The sequence below is a fragment of the Cucurbita pepo genome, chromosome 14 (assembly GCF_057944985.1).
Source record: "Cucurbita pepo subsp. pepo isolate OVF chromosome 14, ASM5794498v1, whole genome shotgun sequence".
Classification (NCBI taxonomy): Eukaryota; Viridiplantae; Streptophyta; class Magnoliopsida; order Cucurbitales; family Cucurbitaceae; genus Cucurbita; species Cucurbita pepo.
In genome coordinates, this window is record NC_141811.1 from 5,188,220 (window position 1) to 5,213,244 (window position 25,025).

At 36.9% G+C, this 25,025-nt stretch overlaps 5 protein-coding genes and 1 long non-coding RNA gene across 13 annotated transcripts; 2 read left to right on the forward strand and 4 right to left on the reverse strand.

Moving 5' to 3' along the window:
* Positions 1-1,021: 1,021 nt before the first annotated feature.
* Positions 1,022-5,870, reverse strand: LOC111810061 (ARM repeat superfamily protein). Of its 5 annotated transcripts, none has more exons than XM_087117724.1 (7): positions 5,691-5,870; positions 5,330-5,383; positions 4,671-4,745; positions 4,339-4,524; positions 4,025-4,132; positions 2,250-3,373; positions 1,022-2,058 (listed from the first exon to the last, which is right to left on the reverse strand). In XM_087117724.1, exons 3-7 carry the CDS (start codon positions 4,725-4,727, stop codon positions 1,302-1,304), a joined length of 2,232 nt encoding a protein of 743 aa, XP_086973850.1. In that variant the 5' UTR covers positions 4,728-4,745; positions 5,330-5,383; positions 5,691-5,870; the 3' UTR covers positions 1,022-1,301. The 5 variants fall into 5 exon arrangements, with proteins under 5 accessions (XP_086973850.1, XP_023552372.2, XP_023552374.2 ...); XM_023696604.2 differs by having other exon boundaries at positions 4,990-5,383; XM_023696606.2 differs by lacking the exon at positions 5,330-5,383.
* A 3,291-nt stretch (positions 5,871-9,161) lies between these two features.
* On the forward strand, positions 9,162-10,089 carry LOC111810685 (uncharacterized). Its single transcript, XM_023697431.2, has 2 exons — positions 9,162-9,727; positions 9,855-10,089. The coding sequence occupies exons 1-2, from the start codon at positions 9,240-9,242 to the stop codon at positions 10,033-10,035; spliced, it is 669 nt and encodes a 222-aa protein (XP_023553199.2). The 5' UTR covers positions 9,162-9,239; the 3' UTR covers positions 10,036-10,089.
* A 743-nt stretch (positions 10,090-10,832) lies between these two features.
* On the reverse strand, positions 10,833-11,549 carry LOC111810406 (zinc-finger homeodomain protein 6-like). The gene is made up of 2 exons (XM_087117735.1): positions 11,234-11,549; positions 10,833-11,127 (listed from the first exon to the last, which is right to left on the reverse strand). Exons 1-2 carry the CDS (start codon positions 11,538-11,540, stop codon positions 10,955-10,957), a joined length of 480 nt encoding a protein of 159 aa, XP_086973861.1. The 5' UTR covers positions 11,541-11,549; the 3' UTR covers positions 10,833-10,954.
* Positions 11,550-12,760: 1,211 nt separating this feature from the next.
* On the forward strand, positions 12,761-15,472 carry LOC111810668 (uncharacterized). 4 transcript variants are annotated; one of them, XR_002817425.2, is made up of 4 exons: positions 12,761-12,930; positions 13,020-13,069; positions 13,357-13,500; positions 15,217-15,353. It is a non-coding gene; the product is annotated as an uncharacterized LOC111810668 (long non-coding RNA). The 4 variants fall into 4 exon arrangements; XR_002817427.2 differs by having other exon boundaries at positions 13,020-13,500; positions 15,341-15,472; XR_002817428.2 differs by having other exon boundaries at positions 13,020-13,500.
* A 179-nt stretch (positions 15,473-15,651) lies between these two features.
* On the reverse strand, positions 15,652-18,386 carry LOC111810667 (uncharacterized). The gene is made up of 3 exons (XM_023697413.2): positions 17,921-18,386; positions 17,438-17,848; positions 15,652-15,779 (listed from the first exon to the last, which is right to left on the reverse strand). Exons 1-3 carry the CDS (start codon positions 18,161-18,163, stop codon positions 15,654-15,656), a joined length of 780 nt encoding a protein of 259 aa, XP_023553181.2. The 5' UTR covers positions 18,164-18,386; the 3' UTR covers positions 15,652-15,653.
* Positions 18,387-20,149: 1,763 nt separating this feature from the next.
* Positions 20,150-23,704, reverse strand: LOC111810666 (Maf-like protein). Its single transcript, XM_023697412.2, has 9 exons — positions 23,549-23,704; positions 23,164-23,235; positions 23,013-23,087; positions 22,247-22,333; positions 21,857-21,926; positions 21,669-21,760; positions 21,523-21,564; positions 21,348-21,428; positions 20,150-20,529 (listed from the first exon to the last, which is right to left on the reverse strand). Exons 1-9 carry the CDS (start codon positions 23,573-23,575, stop codon positions 20,458-20,460), a joined length of 618 nt encoding a protein of 205 aa, XP_023553180.1. The 5' UTR covers positions 23,576-23,704; the 3' UTR covers positions 20,150-20,457.
* Between the last annotated feature and the right edge of the window lie 1,321 nt (positions 23,705-25,025).

Sequence of the window (25,025 nt, forward strand, 5' to 3'; positions counted from 1 at the left end):
CGTATCGTGATTAGATTGTTGGATGATGAAAGTCCCACATCGACTAATTTAGGGAATGATCATGGGTTTATAAGTGAGGAATACTAACTCCATTGGTACGAGGCCTCTTGGGGAAGCCCAAAGCAAAGCCATGAGAGCTTATGCTCAAAGTGGACAATATCATACTATTGTGGAGAGTCGTGTTCGTCTAACATGGCATCAGAGCCTAAGAAAAATGACTAAGACTCAAAAGGAGTTGAGCCTCGATTAAGGGGAACAAAGAACTCCAAAAGAAAATCGAGGAACAAAGAACTCCAAAAGAAAAAAGAGTCAAGCCTTCGCGTCTAACATGGCATCAGAGCCTAAGAAAAATGACTAAGACTCAAAAGGAGTCGAGCCTCGATTAAGGGGAACAAAGAACTCCAAAAGAAAAAAGAGTCAAGCCTCCTCGAAGGCAGTAAAAAATGACTAAGACTCAAAAGGAGTCGAGGCTCAGGCGCACTTTGTTCGAGGGGAGGTGTTGGATGATAGAAGTCCCACATCGACTAATTTAGGAAATGATCATGGGTTTATAAGTGAAAAATACTAACTCCATTGGTATGAGACCTTTTGGGGAAGCCCAAAGCCATGAGAGCTTATGCTCAAAGTGGACAATATCATACTATTGTGGAGAGTCGTGTTCGTCTAACATAGATATCCGCTTAGGCCTGTTACATATCATCATCAGCCTCACCGTTTTAAAACGTGTGAACTAAGGAGAAGTTTCCACATCATTATAAGAAATGTTTAGTTCCCTTCTCCAACCAATGTGGAATCTCACGATCCACCTCCCTTGGGAGGCCAGTGTTCTCACAGGCACACCGACCAGTGACTAGCTCTATATCATTTGTAACCGTCAAAGCCCACCCTTATAAAAAAAATGATTCGTTTCCCTCTCCAACCGACGTGAGATCTCACGTGATTATCAAACAAGATCTAATAAACTTTACCCGCACTTCAATCCGACTAAAATGAAGATATAATCTACACAGAGAGGCTAATATACAAGCCAAAAGAGACCAACAAAAGGCCTCTTAGCCTTCTGAAACTTATTTACAATACAACACACTAAGAGTTCAAAGCCAAGGGGTTTCATCAGTAGGTTTTTCAATACACTGCCAAATGAATAATAAGCTAAAAGCTACTAAATATCTGAACTCTTCCCTACAGGTAAACAAATGTACATACCTGAATTCATTATAGACACTACTTCTTACACTTAAATATGCAGTTTTACACAGCTTTGCCAAGGTCATAAACACAAGCTCAGGGAGAGATGAAACTTACTTCTTCTTTAGAAGACCGCGCTTCGAGAAGATTGATATGTTCATTCCAAGAAATCCAGACTTCTTGCTCGGCTTCCCTTGCTCGGAGTTGCAAGGGGGTTCGTACGAGTATGGAGGTTCAGAAACACAAGGTTCTTGCTGCTCATTATCCTGAAAGTCTCTTAGAAGTCGGAGTAATTCGGTGGCACCCGCTTTTCCTTTTTCACTACCCTTCATAGTGATACTGGAAAGAGGGGGGATAACACCTTCCTCCATTACTAACTCACAATACTCGAACCGCTGCGAGCATAGCGAAAGGAGGATAGTAACGGCATGCTCCTGGTCTTCGAGACTGCCTAGCCAGAGACATTGAGCAATAGAGCTAATGCAGCCATTAGTTTCAACAATAGAGATCCTTGCGTCTTCTGTGTGGCACAAATTTTTCAGAATGAATATACATTTGCCTGAGAGATTCTCATAATTTAGCAAGGGAACTAGTTTTGGGATGCACCCCAGTGAAACGATGTCGGAGCAGATGTCGCTGTTTGAGGATAGATTGTAAAAGGTTTTAATGGCAAATTCTTGCAAGTCTCCGACCTCTGAGTCGAGATACTTAGCTATTGAAGCAAGGACACCAGATGTGACAAAATTAGACCCGCATTTACGGTGACCAGATAATGCTTCTAAAATGGCAAGAACTTCATAAGTCACAACTGAATTCAGTAAACTAGCTAATGTTGTCAGAACCTTCTCAGGTACAATCAGCCTATTAGACCTGCAGTACGGTCAAACGATCAAACACTAGTCTGTACGAGATGTGAGAATCAAAGGGAATCAAAGCAGAAAGTAAAGAGAGTAGGTTGTGACTCTCACGTCAAGACAAGCAAAGCAGCGACCCAAGTAAAACCGTGACACTAGGCATTATAAAATGTGATTACTAAGATGCTGGAATATTGCAAAAATTACCTGCTTCTTCTCACAAGTGAAAGAAATAGCTCAGCTCCATTTTTCTGAGCCTCGGAATCCTGCTGATCACACGCATCCTTTAAAAATAAGGCAAGGTGATCCATGACGGTTTCAGATAAGGCGGGACCGACGCCTTTTTTGTTAATGACAACTTTCATATCTTTAATAATCTTGCATTTCGATTCCCACGAAAGCTCATTTATGGTAGATGGAAACTCCAAGTCTGCTTCCTCAGCATATGAATCGGATTGAAACCTTTGCAGATCATGATCTTTACTCTGCCCAGACTTGATAGCCAATTCATTGCCACCATTGAGCCTCAATGAATCTGGATAGTAACTATTATCGAGACCTCCAAGCGATATATTGCTAAAATCGATGGGTAGACGAATATCATTCATCGAACTTCCAAAGCTAGCAATGGAATTCTCCCAAACCTCGGGGCATTCTGGTTCCACAGTAGGATCCGGGATTGTGACTCCAAACTTTATGCACCATTTATCAATTACATTCTTTAGATCAACATTAGGAATCATCGAAAAATCAGTTAGTTTCATTTTGGTATGCGGGCACGTATTATGACCCTCCTCAAACCACTTCTCAATCCACACCTTCTCATATGTCACTCCAGACGCGATCACAACAGGATCATACATCAATCTCATTGATATGGGGCACTTAAATTCCTCAGGGGGAATGGCCCTATTGAGTATCATATCAGCATGGGAAGAATTATTTCCATGTTTCACATTAACTTCAATTTCCCCATGACCATTACTGTTAGAACTATCAGCTTGGTTTTCCCTGATTTCTTGCAGTATCAACTCCCCGTGCTTCTTCAAAATATATAGAAGGTATGTCAAAATCTTCTTTTTCGGGGGATCGCCGTGACCAACATCATCTAATAGTTTTCTGATGGACCGCTTCTCGTATAACATTTCCTTGGGTGAAGAAATATTAAGCCTCAAAGCAGCAATTTTAAGAGTTGCGATTTCAGACTTTTCCAATACATCTGGAGGCGAAGCACCTAGCTTCAGCAATTGTCGCAAAGCCTTCCAAGCCTCTTCGTCGGATGAGTCGAGGATAAATTTTGCAACCCTAAGATCATCAGCCATTTGAGAGATCTGCAAACAACAATTTCACTGTCATTGTACTACCATGTAGAGGGATAGAAAATAGAACCCAGATATATTGCAATATAAAATATAGAAGGAACAACAATATAACTCCCAAACTATTCGAGGTTACTTGGAACCTCCCCTCTTGAAATACCACTTGAACACTAAGCCACAAAACAATTGCCTAACATCGAGACAACAAGGACACACACCTAGAGGCAAGGAAAACTGTAACAGCCCAGGCCCACCATTAGTAGATATTGTCTTCCTTGAACTTTCCCTTTTGGCTTCCACTCAAGGTTTTTAAAACGCATGAAGAATTTTTTGTTTCTCTCTCCAACCGAGGTGGGATCTCATCATCCACCCCCTTTGGGGCCCAGCGTCCTTGCTGACACTCGTTCCTCTCTCCAATCGACGTGGGATCTCACAAAAAGTCTCAGTTTAACTACATATAATTAGCTAAGCAATTCCATTACTTTTGGTATGCTGCAATGAAATAACTACATATAAATATGGCTTATGACATTAGTCGGCGAGCACATTCATGAACCGAGAGAAAATAATTCTGTGAATGATAACAGTACACTATTAGGCTCTAAATCTTCACAAAATAGAGTATAAGAAAGAAAAGAAATGACGAAAGTGAATACAACAAACCTTTCGAGCCAATGTCACGGGAACCATGTACTTGATTTTACGCAAACTATGCTCCAACAAAGTCCTCACTCTATGACATCTAGAGATGATTCGATCTCCAGTTAATGCCTGAAAGAAATACAGGCATCATTACCGATAAGTCGCCATGGTCAGTGATAGAAAAATGAACTCAATCTTCAACAAGCATTATTTTAAAAGTTTATGTACCAAAAGTAAATTCAGAACTTTGTAATTGATTTAATAGCAACCATCTAATCCTTAAGAAACTCAAAACGTAGGCCATATAAAATCTATGATTCAGAAGATATGCTTACCAGATAAAGCTTACTAGACTCTCGACAATACTGAAGAAGCAGCTCTGCTTTCATCTTTCCATTGTTTAAATTGCACAGCGCCTCTCGACCTTCCGGGCTTCCAGGCCGAGCTGCTTCAATTTCCGGTAATATCTCCGACACCCGGTCAACCAATTTCATTAACTCGGTACACATTCTACAATGAACCTAAATTGACCAATAGATTAGACTGAGAGACAATTTGATGCTATAATCTTAAGAAAATAATCCAAGTTCCAAGTTTGTCTGATTCATTACACTTCCATGCCCAAGTATCCTCCAAAAGGAAAGGAAATTATAGATTTCAATGATACCTTAAAGGAATGGACATTTGAAGCTGCCTCAACATTTTCAGTACCATCAGTTCCCATTCACAAGAGAGTTGAACTCTAAGAAAATTTAAAACATTAGTTAGTAATCTATTACCAACCCATTAAAGATTCCGCTTCAAACATAGAAATCTATCAATCAATGCATATTGTTCTACCAGAGCCATAGAAGGAAGAACTTAGACAAATTCAACCGGGAACACCAAAAACTACCCAATTTCAGGAGCTTATTTTGGTCAAGGTTGAGTTTCAAATTATGAACCATAACATAAACAGCTTGTGAGAGAGATAGAGAGAAACTTACTCAAAAATACAAGTGTTAGAACCAAAACGGAAGAATCCCTATTCAGAAAACCACCAGAAGCACTTATGAAACCAAATATCTTTCAAAAACAAGCAAAATCAGTCCTCGAAACCCAAGAATTCCTTCAAAATCGCTCAAAATCAAACAGATTCCAAGCTGTTTGCCTTCGTTCTACGCTTCTAGCTTCAAGAGAAAAAGAAGAAAAAACCCCAAAGTCGAACAGCCTCCATAACCCCAAATTTCACAGAAGATTCATAAAAATTGCACACAAGCAAACCAATAGAACCAACAACTCCTCTTCTTCTTCAACCCCTTTAAAGCAGAGTATTAAAAAACAAACCCTCTTCAGCAAACAGACGTAAACGCGCCACTCGGGCAGCTTCACAGTGTGGACCTTCCGCTCGAGCAAAAGCAAAAAAGAGTCATCAATGCTAATAAAGTAAGATAAATACATGGAAAACTAAACTAAAAGGCAACTCTCATAATTAAAGATGAACAGCAACCCATTTCCTTGAACAACATCCATTAAATATCAGGAAACAACCATGAAAAAGGACAATCGGACACAGAGAGAAGTAAAAAAGACAGGATAGTGGTCAAATCGTTGCAGTTAATTACAGAACAAATATCGAATTCATTCATTGTTCAAACAAACAAAAAAAAAAAAAAAAATTGTGGTTGAAAAATTAGAAAATTCTTACAAACGAAATCTTCAACTCAGTTTCCATTTCTTGCTAGGTCATCCATCAATCGTCATCGATTAACTTCGCAGAGAACATAATCGCTAGATCATAGTCAAGTTCATCAAAATCAACGGCTCCCAATCGACACCACATACAACGGTGTGGTGCGCCATTACAGCGTAAATTATTTCTCGTGACCCTACAAAAATTCTGAGACGGCTAGAGCGAGACTCCATTGAACGCTTCAAGTCAAATTCTAAATAAATAATTAATTAAATTACTTTCATTATTCAATTAAAAGTATACCTTATTGATTCAAAATAAATGTTTTAAAATAATATATGAAAATAAATATATAAATAAAATTATATCCCACTATCTATTCATCCCAATTTTATTTTTAAAATTGCAATATTAAAAAAAAATTCCACCGCCTCCACACAAATGGGTTGGTAAGACGTTAAAATATCGATTATTCAACGATGTCACTGTAAAAAAAAAAAATCAACCACAGTAAAAGTAAAATTCTATATATTTTAATAAATCAAAATTACCCACTTATTCCCAATAAATTTAAGTTTATTTAATAAAGTTGGATAGATACTATATATTAATGTCAATATAGATATAAATAGAAAATTATAGTATAGTTTATGCATGATATTTATTGTCACATTACTATAAAAGTCGTATGAAAATTTATTTTATTTTGAATTTAAAAAGTATAGTTTATAATTAGCTAGGCTAGGTCAAATTTGATGCATGTAGACTAACACTCATTTCTACATCAACTTTTTTTACAAATTATTATTGTATCGAATAAGTCCGTGAGCTTAATAAAAGCTTATGATAAATCTTTTAAATTTTTATTTTTGTGTACATAATAAATTATGAATTTATTGAACAACAAAATGGAAAGTTGAATGTTCGAGTCGAAATGTTGTTATCAGTGTAAAATAGCTCTAGCCTCTGTAACGTCCCAGATCTACCACTAGTCGATATTATCCTCTTTGGGCTTCCCCTCAAGGCTTTAAAATGTGTCTGCTACGGGAATGTTCCCTTGTAAATGGTGTTTTGTTCTCCTTCCCAACCAATGAACATCATAATCCACCCCCCATTCGAGGCCCAGCGTCCTCCCTGTCACTCTTTCCTTCCTCCAATCAATGTGGGTCCGCCCCCAAATCCATCCCCCTTCAGGCCCTAACGTCCTTACTGACACAATGGCTCGTGTCTACCCCCCTTCGGAGAACAGCAAGAAAGCTGGCACATCGTTCGGGCTTCTCTTAGTAGACACGTTTTAAAGCCTTGAGGAAAAGCTCGAAAGGGAAAACCCAAAGAGTCGTGTCTACCCCCCTTCGAAGAATAGCAAGAAAGCTGGCACATCGTTCGGGCTTCTTCTAGTAGACACGTTTTAAAGCCTTGAGGGGAAGTCTGAAAGGGAAAGCCCAAAGAGGACAATATCTACTAGCGGTAGATCTGGGACGTTACAGCCTCGTTCACTCCCGATGAAATAGCAGCTACACCCCCTTAGTCTCGAGCGTTTGAACTAATCTCAGTCTCTCAAACTCTTCATGGCAGGTAGTCTTAGATCGAGTCCTAAGAGGATTTAAAAATCGTTCGAGAAATTGGAAGACATAAAAGAGAACTTTCCTAAAAGGCCTCGTTTCAATGGAGAGAGTATTCTTTGATAATAAACAATGATCATTCTCTAAATTAGCGGATATGGGACTTTCATCATCCAACAGACAAGTCTTAAATCAAGACCGTTTCCAAGATGGGTTTAAAATTGTGGTGATTTTGAAATTACATTTAAACAGACCCAACTGGCGGAACCCCACGTTGGTAATGCCCACCACCTGTTTGTATTAATGTCTCAACCAACTTCCCCCTTTATTTTCCCTCCATCATTCAATCTCCACGCCCACCATTGCTGCCTTCAATGTCGTCTTAACGCATCTCCCCCTGTCACTTCTTCAGCCTCCTCCTGTTGGGCAGGCAAAGCAAACACAAGGCGTACGAGCGGGCATTGACCTTATACGATAAGAACAATCCCGAGCAGTGGCCGAATGTTGCTGATGTCGGTAGAAGAGATTAAAGGTATATTTGGATTGACTTTTTAAAGCGTACGAACACTTAAAAAGTCATTTAAAACATGGTTAAATAGAAGATATTAGATACTCGTCTATCATGTCGGCCACGTAGAGTCTGGCACAGACCTATTTCCCTACACATCATGTGCCAATTGATTGCTCCTTTTGTGACTTGTGTGTTGTAATGTGCTTTTATGCTTTCGAGTGCCATAATATTACCCAAATTCCTTAATGATTTCAAATATTAAATTTGTGATTTAAATGTCGTGTCACGTATTTTTTAGTTTAATATTATGTAGTGGAGAGATTCAAATCTCTTATCTTTTGGTCTATGTAAGATTCCACATCCGTCGGAGAGGGAAACAAAACAAAACATTCCTTATGCGGTTGAGTGTGGAAACCTCTCCCTAACATACGTGTTTTAAAATCGCGAGGCTGACGACGATATATAATGGGTCAAAATGGACAATATCCACTAACAATGGGCTTAGGAATGTTACAAATGGTATCAGAGCCCGACACCCGGCTATGTGCCAACGAGGACGCTAACGCCAAAGGGAGCGAATTGTGAGATCCCACATCGGTTGGAGATGAGAACGAAACATTCTTTATAAAGACGTGGAAACCTCTTTCTAACATACGCGTTTTGAATCGTAAGAACAGACCAAATGAACAATATTTACTAGATTCAGGTTTAGGCTATCGAGTAAGGCTCATATTTACCTATCAAGTACAATTTTCCTAAAAATATATATATATAATGGGTATTGGGTTAAAATTGAAAATTTTAAAATATTAAAATCAAATAATATATTTAATTTTGACATTTTCTTCTAAAAAAAATTCTAATGCAATTACGAAGATAAATGAAGCTTGATTCTTATTTATTATGACATAAATTATAATATCTTATGATAATTTGAACAATATTTTACATGATTAGAACGTCTAACGTTACAATGACTAAGGGTGGAGGGACGAAGATCTCGAGCTTCCTTGGCCGACTCACGACTTGGACACATTGGGTTCGGCTTTAGTGTCAATGGACGACCATAGGGCTCGTTCCAGTCCGAGTCACATATAACTTCAAAAAAATATATATATATTTAAAAATAAATAAATTTTAGCTAAAGAAAAAAATAATGGTATTTTAATGGCTAACCAGATTTTGTGGAATAAAAACTAAAAAATATAAATATTAAATCACGAGAAAGGTGGGCCCATCTTTGACCAACACGTGTCATCCTAGTATCCACGTACGCCCCCAAAGACCGCACGTAACCGGTAGACTACGAGGTTGATAACCGCCACGTAACCAATCCCCCAACAGCTTCATTGTACGGAAAACTCCCAACCGTCTCGCCCACCGCCTACTTATAAGCCCAATCCCACCTCGTCAAAGTACAAAGCAATTGCATTCGATTAAGTTTATTTCAGTGGCCGGAATCGGAATCGGAGTTACGCGTATTTAAGAACAATGGCAAGGAGAATGAAGTCGTTGACGGCGGTTTTGTGGGTGGTGGTGGTTCTGTTGGTGGCGGAGAAAAGCAGGGGATGGGCTGAAGAAACAAAGGACAATGTAGCCGAAGCTGCTTCCAATGCAAAGGACAATGTAGCCGAAGCTGCTTCCAGCGCAAAGGAAAACGTAGCCGAAGCTGCTGAAAAAGCGAAGCTTGGTGAGAAAGCCGAAGCCGTAAAGGAAGGGGCTTCAGAAGCTTATTCAAATACGAAGGAAAGCGTGGCTGAAGCGGCTGAGAAAGCGAAGCTTGGTGAAAAAGCCGAAGCCGTAAAGGAAGGGGCTTCAGAAGCTTATTCAAGTGCGAAGGAAAACGTAGCTGAAGCGGCTGAAGAAGCGAAGCTTGGTGAGAAAGCCGAAGCCGTGAAGAAAGGGGCTTCCGAAGCTTATAACGATGCTAAGGACAAGGCTGGGTCTTGGTCCAATTGGGCATACAACAAGCTTTCCAAGTAATCTTACGTATTATTAAAATCTCCGAACACAAAAAAAAAAAAAAAAAAAAAAAAAAAAAAATGGCGGCGTTAACAGAGGTTTTTTGTTTTGTTAACAATGGCGGCGTTATGTTTGTTTGGTCAGGGGATTCGGGTTTAAAGATGAAGAAGTGAAGGAGACAGCCCCCGCCAAGGCGGAGAAAGCAGACGAAGCCACAGCCAAAGGCGGAGAAGCGGCGAAGGCGGCGTCGGAAGGGGCCGGCGAGACGCCCAAACACGAGCACGAGCATAATCCGGCGGAGAAGGAGAAGACCACCGAGCTCTGAGCATAACACGTGGATTTTTGCCCTTTATTTTAAATAAATCGAGATTTTGATTTTTTTCCCCTTTTTTTTTAGACTGTGTTGAATAAAATATTCCCTTTATGATTTTGATTTTGATTTGTGGGTATGTGTGTTATTGATTGATCCTTGATTTTAAGTGATACAAAATGGATTATTACTTATGTTGAGACACAAATTTATTCGTTTGAGAGAAATTTTTGGAAAATTCTTTACTACCCACAAATAGAAATTATGATAATTAGTGTTTGCTACTTCTCTCGATGATGATTAGTGGATGATGATTAGTGTTTGCTACTTCTCTCGATGATGATTAGTGTTTAAAATAAAGGGCGTACCCAAAATTAGTCGATGTGGGACTTTCATCATCCAACCCCTATCTGTACCCAAAATTAGTCGATGTGGGACTTTCATCATCCAACCCCTCCCTTTGAATAAAGTACGCCTTCTCTTAATTGGCATGACTAAGTTTAGGGCATGACTCTCATGCTTTTGCTTTGAACTTTCTCAAGGCCTCATACTAATGGAGAGAGTATTCTTCGTGATCATTCCCTAAATTAGTTGTTGGACTTTTACCATCGCTCTGGTACTCACATTGATTCAAGGTACTCTCAATACATAAACCAAATAAATTTAAAAAAATGATATTTATGAACCAAAACATTATAAATCAAATAAATGAACGATGAGATTATAAATCAAATAAATGAGATTTATGAATCAAAATGACCATGAATACATTCGAGAATCAATTATGAATAGAATCAACATTGACTAAATGCAAAGGATAAAAATCCAATCTTTTTCCCAAAAAATGGGAAGAAATGACGAGCAAGATCAGATAAGTGGAAAGAAACTTGAAAAATCGGTCTTTTTACGCCAATTTCGTTGCAAAATTGATGAACTAGTGCCTCATCATCTTACCCTTCTCTTCTACGATGAACTGCGTCCTCACCCGCTTCTTTGCCTTCCCCGACGCTTCTCCGCCGTCGCTTGACGACTCCGCCGGGCCTTCCGCCGAACCGCCGAACGCCATCATCACCGGACCAGCGAAACTCCGCCGCTCTGCCCTCTTACCTTGTATTATAGTTAAATAAAACATAATTTTCCTTTTCATTATTAGATCTCAATATATAATAATAATAATAATAATAATAATAATAATAATAATAATTAAACATACCGTAACTCACGACCTTAATCCGGCCGTTATCCACCACCTCCACTACTCTCCGGTGGAAACTCCGGTGACATTCGCAGGCGGCGCACTTGAACCCATCAGCAGTACCATCTTCCCCACTGGGCATGAACTCTCCGCACCCATCGAGCACGTGCCCGCCGCTCTTCACGGCGTAGTTCCTCAAACATTCACGGTAGCGAACCGGAGACGACGGCGCAGGTGGTGGCGCCGCCGGATCTGGGTTCGGAGGAGGGTGATCTCTCCTGGGTCTAAGGGAATAATGAGCGGTTTGATGGTCTCTTAATTCCATTTTGAAACGGTTCTGATTTGGTCTAAGGAGGGTTTGGTTTTGGTTTACCCTTTTTTATTAAACTAATGAGATCTACTAATTTAAATATAATATCTTGTAAGATCTTTCTAGCTCTAGTTTTCATATCCCTAATACTTACCATAATATATATATATATATATATATATATATATATATATATATATATAGTCAGAGTCATGCTCGTCCAAGACTTATTGCCCATGACAAGCCACACACTTTATGTTTTACCATGTTCTAGTGTTTTGCTTTTGTATTTCTAGGGAGTATTACTTTCGGAAAAATCATGTCTAGACCTGACAAACATGAAATACCTGAGAAATGTACTATACAGGATATGACTAGTTGTTGTCTCTACCTAAGGTTAGATACTGTGAGAAGTTGTTGTTACTCTCTTGCTTGCTTATATAAAGTCTCTTTCAAAAATCTCGCTCTACCCCCGTTCTCTAAAACCTTCTCTTAAATCAAGGCTAGAGGCTCGAGCATACGTCGCTTGGCCGTAGGCGATGCAAGAACAAATTGGCTTAGCTCACTTGTCGTTGGAAAGTGAGTGTCGCACAATCGCAAGTCTGCTACCATCAAAAGTGCGATTGTGACAAGCCATTCGAGCAGTTATATATATACATTAAAAAGCCACCTAGCCAGTTGAGCATTATCTAAGCCGTTCGAGCAACAGAGCCCGTCGAACAATCCCTTCGTTCGAAGATACTAGCTCTTGTGGCCTTGTCTTCTGGGCCTTGACCCTATCATTAATTCAAGGATAGACATTGTTTCAAGGTGGCATGCCATCTCGTTGAACCTATTGGCTTTAGCAGACATCTCATTCATGCGAGATTCCAAAAGCCTCATTCTATCGGGAATTTCACTCATGTAGAATAACTGTCTTTCGATTTTAGATAATCGATCAGCCTGGGACTTGCCCAATTGTTTCTTCGGGGGCATGTTTGCATAGCTCTGATACCACTTATCATAATCGCACTTTGATCGCAATAGGCTTGCGATTGTGGTGCACTCACTTTAATATTTGTATAAATATTTATTTATTTATTAGTAGAATATTAATGTGGAATATTGAAATTTAAATATTGAGAATTTATAATAGGGTTAAATTATATTTTAGGTTTAGAAATGTTATTAATTTTTTTAATATATTTTTTTAATAAATATTATATATTAAAAATGGAAATCCGTGCCGTGCCGTGCCGACAAGTCGAAGAATCGAGTTCCGGAGGAGCGAGCTATCCCGCCTCGGCTACAGGACATCAATACGTGACATTTGGATGCGATAGCCAACGATTCTCGCCGATTATCATCCTGCTCGAGTTACCATGGTTATTGGTATCACGGCTACGCCATTTGGGAAGCAACTCAGGTGCTGGAAGCTATAATTCACATTTATTTTGACTGGATCGTTGATCAGTAGATTTGAGCTTTTTTTTTTTTTTTTTTTTTCTTCTGCAGGAATATGTAAATGTTGAGTTCAAAGCGACGGTTGATAGCATCTATATCAGGTGTGTATGTTTCGTACTAGATTACACTCGCGATCTTAAGTTTATTTTTGAAGAGTTGAGTTCTTGGATTTTCGATTTTGTTGTATTTGTTTTCAAGAATTATAAGCTAGGTTAGGTTGATTGTTGCATTGCCTGAAGCTTTGGGAGGTTCGACGGATGAATGAATCCATTACGAATCGCATGTTTTCTCAGAGGATGCATAGTTACTTGATGATTAATCAGATTCAATGATTTGCGACATTACTGAAGATTCTTCCATTATATGTTATTGTGTGTATTTGTTGTAGTGGATGAATGTTACAAGATGGGAGATGCGGCGAAACCATTTGGTAGAACTCTTTGATTGCTTTTGCAGGCGGGTCATACTGCTCGAGCCAGTCCGGAAGAGGCAGAACAAGTGATTCATTGATGCATTCAGATGATTGGCACAGGTACAAATTTTGATTATGAGCAAGTCGGATTATTGCTTATTATTCCAATATAATTGCTTAGATCATCTTGAGTTCAATACAATTATAGAGAGATGTGGAAAGAGCACCATCCAATTGAGTGGGCTGGTTTTTCGTTTATGGAAAAGCTAAAATGGGGGAAACTAGAAGACTAATGAAACTTATATCTCTTTTATCCCTGAGAAGTCAAGTGCAACTAAAATGGGGGAGTTTAGACTCGTTAGCCAAGAAGAACCCCTCTCCCCTTTCTTGTTCGCTTGTATAACTAATGTTTTCTGCAGCATTGTGGAGGTTTGTAAAGAAAAATGCATTATCGAAGGCTTTGAAATAGGTGGAGAGGGTCAAAATTTCTACAGATGATACTGTCTTGTTTTGCAAATATGAACATATTAAGCTAGAAAGGTAACGATCCTAAGCCTACCACTAGTAGATATTTTCCTCTTTAGGCTTTCTTTTTTGGGCTTCCCCTCAAAGTTTTTAAAGCGCGTCTGGTAGGGAGAGGTTTCTACACCCTTATAAAGAATACTTCATTCTCCTCCCTAATTGATGTAAGATCTCACAATCCACCCCCTTTGGGGCCAGTGTCCTCGCTGACACTTGTTCTCCTCTCTAATCGATGTGGGACCTCATAATCCACCCTTTTTCGGGGCCCAACGTCTTCGCTGGCATTCATTCTCCTCTCCAATTGATGTGGGGAAAGATTTAGCTTAGTAAATGCAGTACTCACAAGCACCCCTATTTATTACCTCTCCATGTTTCGTGTTGCGAGCTAGGCCAGCAAAAACCGAGACAAAACCATTAGAAATTTTCTATGAGAAGGAGCAAATAATGAAGGGGGTAGCTACCTAGTGAATTTGGCAAAAGTCATTGCTCCTTTGTTCTTGGGATGTCTCAGCATCGGCAACGTTGGAAAGAAAAATACTGCTATGGAAAAGCATTATTAGAAGCAAATATGATCACAAGGGCCCTTCATAGCTAGATTCTTCCCAAACTAAATGGATTTGGAAGGAACACAGCCCCAAGAAAGTACATTTTTTTTGTTTGTTAGTTGGCTCATTGTAGTCTCAACACCATGGACAGGGTTCAATGGACAAATTTCACGTGACAGCTCAAGTTCACCACTAGTATATATTTTCCTCTTTGGGCTTTCCTTCATAGTTTTTAAGATGTGTTTGCTAGGGAGAGGTTTCCAAACCCTTATAAAGAATATTTTGTTCTCCTCTCGATCCCTGTTTTGTTTCCCTCTCCAACCAATGTGGATCGAGAGGAGAACAAAACATTCTTTATAAGGGTGTAGAAACCTCTCCCTAGTAGACGCGTTTTAAAAACTTTGAGGGAAAGCCCTATCCAAAGAGGACAATATCTGCTAGCAGTAGCCTTGAGCTGTTACATCCCAACTTGGATTTATCAACAAATATTTGTCTGATGTGCAAAAAGGAGCGAAGAAACTAGCAGCCACTTATTTCTCCACTATTTATTCACTTACAAAGCTTGGATTTTTATCCTAAAACGCCTAGACGTAGCTTGGTGTCTTCCAAGAAGTAGTTGAGTAATGTGGTCAACCGTGGATACGTCTTTCTTTTGGAAAAACATAATTGATTATGCAACAAAAAAAAAAAAAAAAAAAAAAAAAGCTATTGCTTGATACTTTGATTAATAATAGAAATGAGTACCATTGTACCAGTTTGAACATTACAGGTTTAAGCATTTACCCTCGACAAAGAGGTCGGAGGCTTCGACCATCCAACTCCACACGTTGAATCAAAAAAGAATAGAAAGGAAGCAATTTGGCATGTCATTTGTCTTGGGCATTTGACTGCAGGGTAGCAAGGAATTGCTTGAGACACCTATTGTAGACGCAAGGTCGTTCCAAGTGAACCAAGTGACCCGACTTCGGTATGCTTTGAAACGTTGCATTGTCGCCGAGGTCCCTACATTTAGCATGATTCAAAACGTAACTTAGGATTCAATTTCAAATGAATCCTTAGTTAGCTTTTAATGGAATGAAATGATACGTACTCTTGTAGTTTTCGGGCAAGCTCGACGTTGAAAATCTGATCATTTAGGCCCCATAAAAGATGTATCTTCTGCAAAGAGATGGATGAAGAATCATAAGCAATCTTCAAGTGAAAGAATCAAAGTGGGGAGTGAAGATGGGAAGGAGAGAGTGCCTGAGGGAACTTGGGAACAGTGCTGTCTTTGTTACTCATAACTAAGCCTTCAAGCAGCTCTGCCCTGTCCTTCCTGTTATTGAACATCACCTGCAATTGTTCAAATATAAAGCTAATTTGTTTCAGTTAGCTGGGCGTACATAGTTCGGGTTGGGTTGAAGGATTTTTTTAGACCAACCCAAAAGTTCGGGTTAGTTGGATTGGTAACTCAACTCAACCCTCTATTTTCGGGTTGGATTCGAGTGGTTCTTAATTTATATTACGTAAAATGCTAAAACAATTATCACCTATAAACTTCTAGTTAGAGCATCAGATGAAGTTACTAGTTCGCTTTTTATCTCACAACTCTTCCATTTTTGTTAGGTTAAATTATAATAAATTCTCTCGACCATTGTCGTTTGTTTAAAAAATGTTCGTATTCTCTCAAAAGTTACCATATTAACGCATTTCAAGACTATTCTTAGAATAAAAATTATTTAGAATTATATTTGGGTTTCAATATTCATTCTAGGTCATTGTCACATCATTTTAAACTCGAATTTTTTTGTCACAATAATTAAAGTAAGTCGAGCCAAGAACGCTCTAGAGCTCACTTGACATAGGTGACATTTTTTTTAACAAAAAAATCATAGATCTCTAACTTATTATATTATTATTATTATTATTATTCCCTCGTAAAAATTACGAAGAAAATAATTCTCAATTAGGTAAAGTCAGGTCCATCATGTAAGTAGGTCCCTCTTTTATAAATTATCCTTTCAATATATTAATATATAAATATGGCTATGAATTTCAAATTAATATTATCCTTTCAATATATTAATTTATAAATATGGCTATGAATTTCAAATTAATTAGGTTAGAAGTAGGTTAGATAGTTGGTAATAAATGCAAAGTATTTTAATTTTTTTTTTCCCTTTTTTTCTCATTTTCAATTTGTTGGGGTTCAAACCTTCAAAAAAATTAATAGCTTATAAATAAAATATGGAAACAAATATCAATTTTTTAAAACATGACAAAATGTATATTAATTTCAAATCATTAGTTTTTAATTTTATTAAAACAATTTTTATTTATTTTTTTTTTAAAAATTGTAATTTTATTTTAAATTTGAACAAAGCTTAACATTTACATTCTTTAGATTTTTTTATTAAAGATTTATTGACAAAAAAAAAAAAAAAAAATCATGCATCTTAATTAAATTATAAAATATATATTTAATATGATATTAATAAAGAAAGTATAATTTAGAGTTAAAAATTGATACCCTTTTTCAATTTTGAAATAATATTTTAACACATTTAAAAAAAAACGGAAGAAAAATCATTTGAGTGTTTTAATTGGGCTTTTAAAATAAATTATAGAACATAAAAAATACCATTATTGTTATTATTATTATTATTATTTTGTTAAATTAAAATTTTAGCTCTAAAACTTTTAAGTTTATATTTATGAATTTTCAAAATTATAATTTAGTTTTGAATTTTATTATTCTTTTTTCAATCAATAAATCTAATAGACAAAAAAAAAAAAAAAAGTTAGAACTTTATTATAAAAAAAAAAAAATCTAAATTTATATCTAATAGTTTAATTAATTTTTAAAAATTTTTGACATTTTTTTTATTAAAGTTAACAATTTTGTTCAATTAATTATAACTCGAAAAGTTACAAAATAAATAAATAACTAATAAAGAAAAAAAATTTAAAAAAAATAAATAAATAATAAATAAATATATATTTGTACGGACCTGAAGAAAGTCTTTATGGAGACGATCAGGAAACCATAGCTTTTTATGGGCGGCGACGGAGAGGAGCGCTTTCAGGCCCTTCACCGACGTCGGAAGTAGCAGCTCAGACGAAGACCCAAACCCTAATCTCTGCAGCGTCTCGCCGCTGATCGAATCCGTCATAGCCAGAATCGAACCGGAAACCACCATAGCCTCCACGAGCTCAGGCCAGAGCTCCGCCAGTTTAAACGCTACCATCCCGCCGTAACTGAACCCGACCACCGTACATTTATCGACGCCAAGCTTTCTCAGCCCAGCCGCCAAACACTCGGCCTGAAACGTCGGTGACCGGTCCGATTTATCGGTGATGGAGTCGCCGAAAAAGAGGAGGTCCGGGACGTAAACAGAGTATCGCTTAGAAAGGGCACCCACCTAAACAGAGTATCGGTGTTATTAAATTTCGATTAATTAATAAAGGTGTTGGGTGTAGGGAGGATTCGATACCTGGAACTGCCAAGTGACGATTCCTTCTGCGGCAAAACCGTGAACCAGAACGACAACCGGCTTGGTCGGTTTTTGCGGCGGTTTGGGCGGTTGGGTTTTTTTGGGTTTGGAGAGAGTCTCGACGGGGACCCAGAAGTTCATGGTGGTGCCGGGCAGCTCGATGTCGACGGAGTAAGGTACTACGCCGGCCATCTTCATTAGGGCGTGTAGCAGTGGGCGTTGGGCTGCAACCAAGTTCACCATGGCTAGTTGAATTCTGGAATAAGGTTGGAGGATTGAAGGCGAGGGGCTTAAATTTAAGTTGATTGGTTGGTTGGTTTAGTTTGGTGGGCGATTCCAACGCCCCTTATAGGTAACCAAATATATATTGACTCTTCTATGGCCTTTGTATAACGAATTATATATTACGGATTGCAATCTAAAGTTTTAAATTTTGGGTCGGTTGAATTAGTGACTTGTGTTGGATGATGAAAGTTCGGCTAATTTAGGGAATGATCATGGGTTTATAATCAAGGAATACTATCTCGATTGGTATGATGCCTCTTGAGGAAGCTCAAAGCAAAGCCATGAGAGCTTATGTTAAAAGTGGACAATATCATGTTGGATGATGGAAGTCCCACATCGGCTAATTTAGGGAATGATCATGGGTTTATAAGGGAGGAATACTAACCTCATTGTATGAGGCCTTTTGGAAAGCCCAAAGCAAAGCCATGAGAGCTTATGCTCAAAGTGGACAATATCATACCATTGTGGAGAGGCCTTTTTTGTTGGGTTATCAGTTAAATTATTACTAAAATGTCAGAAAGTTCAAATATCAAACCTTCACTAGCCATAACGCATTATTAATATCGATTAAAAGTTCAAATATCAAACCTTCACTACATTATTAATATCGATTAAAAGTTCAAATATCAAACCTTCACTAGCCATAACGCATTATTAATATCGATTACAAACGTGTAATGTTGTAAATCTCTATAATAAACTTAAAAGTATGGTAGGATTGGATTGTAAACCATGTACGGACTTGAATTTTCAATTTTTCTAAAATTTATCTACCCCAACCTCGATGGTCTGAATTAGGTAGTCCAAGTTGGTTAGATTCTTGAGTCATTTGAACACCCTTACAAAAAATGCACATTTATATACCATAGTTGTAATACGAATAGGATATTGCTCTCATTGATTTTTAGCCATGTCAACGTTTATTTGGAGGACATGAAGTTCAACAACAAAAAAAATTATTTGAATATGGGGAGTAGATACTACGAGAGTATCTCATTCGTGTTTTTTTGGTTTGGTGAACTCACTATCGAGGGGGGACTTTCTCGATCAATATCAAGGGTTAACTAGCTACCATACTTTATAAACAATACCAAGGATTAGCTAATGTGAAGGACAATAACTCTCGAGATATTTCACAGTCATATGATATTGTTTATTGAGTATAAGCTCTCATAATTTTATTTTTGATTAATTTTACTCAAAGAGTTGGACCATAAGAGATAATTGTTCTCATTTTGTTCTTTCAACAAACTCGACCTCTCATGCCCATACATATGGCGACATGCTTTTGCTGCCTCTCTTCAACTCCTCGATTTGGTTTATCATGATATTGTAGAGGTTGGAAATATGGTCTTTTTTACTTGCAAGCAAAAAAGAGAAAAGGAGGAAAAAAAAAAAAACGTCTTACCAAGTGTTATCTAAAGACGGGGTTCCTCATCTCAAAACCAATTGGTAATGAGAGTAACTATATATTTTATAACGATTGTGAAACTTCGCCACCTTTCCAATTTGGGATCCTCTATATGTTCTCTCAAGTTGGTATCTCTTTGGATTCACCATACGACAAAACATCATACGTTTGAATCTTTGTAATGTCTTTCTTGTTAAAATTTTGATACAATTAAATTTAAAATCACAATAATAATCCTACCAGATAGAAGTCATTGAATTTAATCATACAAGAAAGAAGTCGAAAAAAAAAAAAAGATTCACTCAAAGAATAACATATAACTAGTACATGAAACTACGTACCGAGAAAGAAGTGATATAACTTTAAACCATGAGCATAGCTTCATAGTTATGACACGATGTAGCGCAGCTTGGTAGTGCATTTGTTTTGGGTACAAAATGTCACGGGTTCAAACCCTATCATCCCTACCTATTACTTATCTTCTGAAGAGTAACAAGGAATCAATTGAGATCCATAAAAATGGAACATACATATCCCGAACCCTTTTCTTGAAAGTTCAAATTTATGTTCTCTTGTCATAATTCATAAGAGTTTAGCTTACCCCTTCTTACAAAAAGTACGGTATTTTCCTTTTCGTGAAACAAAATTACAAATCGTCATCATGTTTATCGATGTAAAAGATGATGTAAAAGATGAGTATTTGCGAACATCAAAATAGTTGAAGGATTATAACATCTATGTCCAAGATGAGCAGCCAACAAGAATAAGAATCTCAAACCTAATTTTCCGTGGTAACATGAAGTAACAAAAGGTAAAAGTTCTTTTTTGTTACCTCAGCGAGCTATAAAGCATCATTCATGAGTTTCTCCGTAAGAGCTTTGGGAAGTCCCATCACTGTGTCAGTTGAACCTACCTGTTATACACTAAAATGTTTCAGGTTCTGATAGATAGATATGCATACACAAGGTTAAAGTCAAGGCCTTAAGTGTTAGGATCATCATTCACTTTACAGTGAAATCAAAGGATGTTAGTTGAAACTGAAGTGAGGAGAATGTGACATCTCTTAATAGAAAATGTTTCACAAAGACCACATCCGTTTGAACTTCCAGATCAGAATTAGATTAGATATAGCGAACAAATGGTAATATAAAGGGGAATAACAAAACATCCAGTTCCCAGGCATATTTGTATTTTCCTAAATATAACTTCCAAAGGAAAAATAAACAAATGACTCGGTCCCAAGCAAGCCAGTTCAGTCGATTTGTTGATGGAAATAAGTGAAGGATGTACATTAAAATTAAAACGGTGAGATCCCACATCGGTTGGAGAGGGGAACGAAGCATTCCTTATAAGTATGTGGAAACCTCTCCCTAACATATGCGTTTTAAAACCTTGAAGGGAAGCCCAGAAAGGAATGCGGAAAGAGGTCAGGCAGGCTAATTTTCTTTTGTAATGCATTGTCTGAGTAAATGTTTTAGAACCTTGATGAGATGTTCGACTCCCCAAACTGAACATGCATAATACGATATGAAAAGCTAAGTTAATGTTTCGACACGTGGGTTCGTTCATCCTAGGATATGAATTTATTATCATTCATTACACAAGTCTAGATTTATGAAACCCTTTCAGGTCCATGAGTCAATCTGTACTCATTCTTTATATAGATTACAGACAACAAAACACAATGTTCGGATGTCTGCAAAAGCATATCAGTAGAGATATATTACTAACCACTGCCTCAACTAACGGCCAAGTCAGTGGATGTTCCAACATCAGACCTCCAGCTACTTTGAATGTAACGTCCTCTTCAATCTGATGCAATTTACCATCAATAAGACTTGAAAACAATGTAAATGAAAAGCATAACTTTGGAAAAGATCTAAATAGGCAATATTCCCACGTTTACCAGGCTATCTATAATCTCCTCTGGTATGTCATAGAAATAAACCTTCAGCAGAAAATTAGCCCAACGTTATTCAACTTGACCTCGAACCATGTAAACGCTGTCCCTCGGTTAAGGAAGGATAAAATGTGAGTTGAAGGTTAGTATACCTCTGCCTCTTCCCATCCCCCTTTTCTTGTTCCTGTCTTGAGGTTGGTTATGAGTACAGAACCCACAACAGATGCATGACTACCAGAATAGCCTGCAGGTCGTTAAGTTGATCATTAGACATGCTTCAATTTTCACATCGTTCTACAAGAAGAAGAAATAAATGTTTGAAATCTGGAAGACAATTGACCTTTGATAAATTTTCGAGCTTCCTCCTTGTTAGATGGTTTCTCTCTAATCGTTCCTTCATAGACCACCACCTCAAAATAAATCAAATGCAATAACTAAGACTTAAGAAACTTCATAACAATAAAAATAAAAAAGAAAGTGCATCACGAATGGATACATATCCCTTGCATAACTGAAATTAGTAACTTGTTTGTTACCTAGGATGGATTTGGTACAACTCTTTGAAGCTTTTCAAAATGTTCTTACATAATTATAAGTGATTTCTGAGAATTCTAAAAGTATTTGAAAGAATGAACACTTAATCGGCAAAGTTATCTAAACTCACTCTAATAACTCAAATATTATGCGAGTTAATGCAAATACTGAACAGGAAGAGGGAGTTAAAGCATACTGTGTCTGCAGTGAGTAACAGAGTTGCAGGTGCATCATTGTCCAGTTGAGCACCAGTGGCTAGAATTCTTGACATAATTGCATCTGCCTAAGAGAAATCAAGTGAAACCCATCAGATAGAAGCCCTTCTTTTGACCTTGTGAAAGACTAAAAGATAAGAACATATACTCCATAAGTAACCCCTGTCTCCCAAAGTTACAAGGGTTCCAATTGAGCATCTCATTGACAAAGTCCTTCAAAAAAAGAGCCTTATTCTGCAATTGATATGGTTACTATATAACCATAGCTTCAAGGACCAAAAATTCACAACAGATGAAAGTCCCGCGAAGAACTTTCAGTTAATTTCATAGTGTCATGGAAGTAATTAAAAGTAATTGTGCTTCTAAAGGAAATCAATTTCGGGCTCAGATTGAGGGTAAGTGTCGAATTCCTATCTACGGTCCCTTTTCCTTCAAATTGAGAATTCCTTAAGCTTCAGATCAAATTGAGTAACTTTGATGAAGGAATTGAGAGCTGAAACGTCGTAGAACAGGTTGCCCTGTTTAGTTTCTAGTTACTAACTACCCCTTACAAATCAGGCTTGCTTGGCTCAACCACATTGAAAAGCTGCATGAACTATTAACTTTTCAACATTCACTTGAATTACAAACGAGACCAAAGAAGTTGTTACTTCACTTCCAAGAACAATGCAAAAGATGAAATGGCTAGATATTAGAGCAAAGCCAAATGGTTCCCAAATTTACACTAGGAAAGTAAATAAGCCACACCTTTGCCTCAGCCAGAGCCACCACCAGTTCTTCAGGCCTTTCCTTCCTAATCGCTTTCTCATCAATGTCTGCCGTCTAACATAGAATAAGTCAAGTCAATCTTCCAACAACTAAACAAGGAGGAAGAGGAATCCCTAATAAGAAAATTCACCATTATAGTGAACTCGTATCCCATCTCCGACAGAATACGCCGGCGAGCCATGGACGAAGAACCTAATATTATCTGCCCAAAAATAACAAAAAATGCAGAAATTGAGATCGAAACAAATTTCACCACAACCGACCTCAAAATACAGCAAAAGAAACAACAAATACAAATGATGAACACGAAAGCAGGTTCAAATTGCGGCAACCTACTTCGCAAAAGTAACAATCATTTGATTAAGCCTAAGCGAACAACGCCGACGGAATAGTCTATAAATCTTTTATTAGTGTAGAAACAATAGTGAACACACAATCTTGTAGCGGGAAATTTCAAACGGAGGTTCGTTCTTAAATTGCGAAAGACAAGCAAATGGTAAGGTAATAAAGCTAACCTGAAATGGAGATTTGGCTGCGGCCATTTCTCTGCAATCTCAAGCTTCCTGGAATTGCGGCAGATAAGATTTCGAGTGTGAAATCTCTAGAGAAAACCAATCCACGAAAACTGGAGCGAACTGCCTCTTGTTTTGTTTGTTTGTATTTTTTTTTTTTTTTTTTTTTTTTTTTTTTTGTTCTTTCCTTTCTTTCACGGTAAAAAAAAAAAAAAAAAAACATAATTTTTAAGAGGTAATCTAGGAAGAGTGGAGATGGTAAAAATTTGTTTTAACTGTGTTAACCTTAATTTTAAAATTTACTGAGTTTTTTTTTTACCAAGAAGATGGTGTTTTTAAACCTTTTAAAAATAGTTGAAGAGTATTAATGAATTGTTTTAATTAAAGGGTATTTTTGAAACCCGGTTAAAAGTTCAAGAGTATTTTAGAAACAAAACTAGAGAGTATTTTTTAGATTTTTTTTTTTCTTAAAGTTTTAGAATATTATCGAATGTTTAAGAGTTTTTTTTTATTAATTTAGCCTTTCATTTCAGTCCCACGTAAAGAAAATTGACTGACCATATAGGTTAAAGTAAGAAGGGATCCAAGGACTTGTTAGATTGATAATTAGTCTCTTATTTACGTATTTATATTTTCTAATGAGTAAGTTGTCATTAGTTATATTCATAAGACTCGATGACTTGAACGATTTGGACTATCCAACCCAAACTATAAGGGTCGGGTTGTATTAGATTTTTTTTGGTAGTTCAAGTTAAAAAAATTTAAAATAAAAAATTCGATTCAGTTAGCAATTTGAAACTTTTTTTTGTTGAGGTTACCGACCAACCCAAAAATAGGGTTCACAGCTGGAGACAACCCTACCTTACTTTTAAGATTATTATAAATATTAAGAATATTTGACATTTGTATCGGACTATTATATAAATTTGGACTATGACAGAACTTAACAAGTTAAGGTCAAACTCTAAAATAGAAAAAATAACTTACCGATCCATACGAATCACAAAGAAAATAAAATAATAAACACGAAACAAAAAGCAAAAAGCAAGGAATATTATTATCATAAACATACAATTGTTAGATTGAACAAAAAAAAAAAAAAAAAAACAAAATGAAAGAAATTGAAAAAGATGATGATGATATCAACAAAATAATACATTTTACATTAATAAGAAATTAGATGAAAATAAATCACAAAGAAAATAATGCTTCAAAATAAATAAATAAGAAATTAAATTAAGGCCGTTATATTTAGAATATCAATGCTCTAATTTGGTATATAATTAATATATTTAATGACATACTATACCATGTCATATGTACTATTCATATATCTAAAATTAGAATAATAAAATTTAAAAAAATTAAATCACTATTGATATATCTGTCCTATAAAATTAGAATAATAATAATTTTTTTTTTTTTTTGGCATATATGGAAAGCTCAGAAACTATGGATAGTTTAGCAATTACCCTAAAAT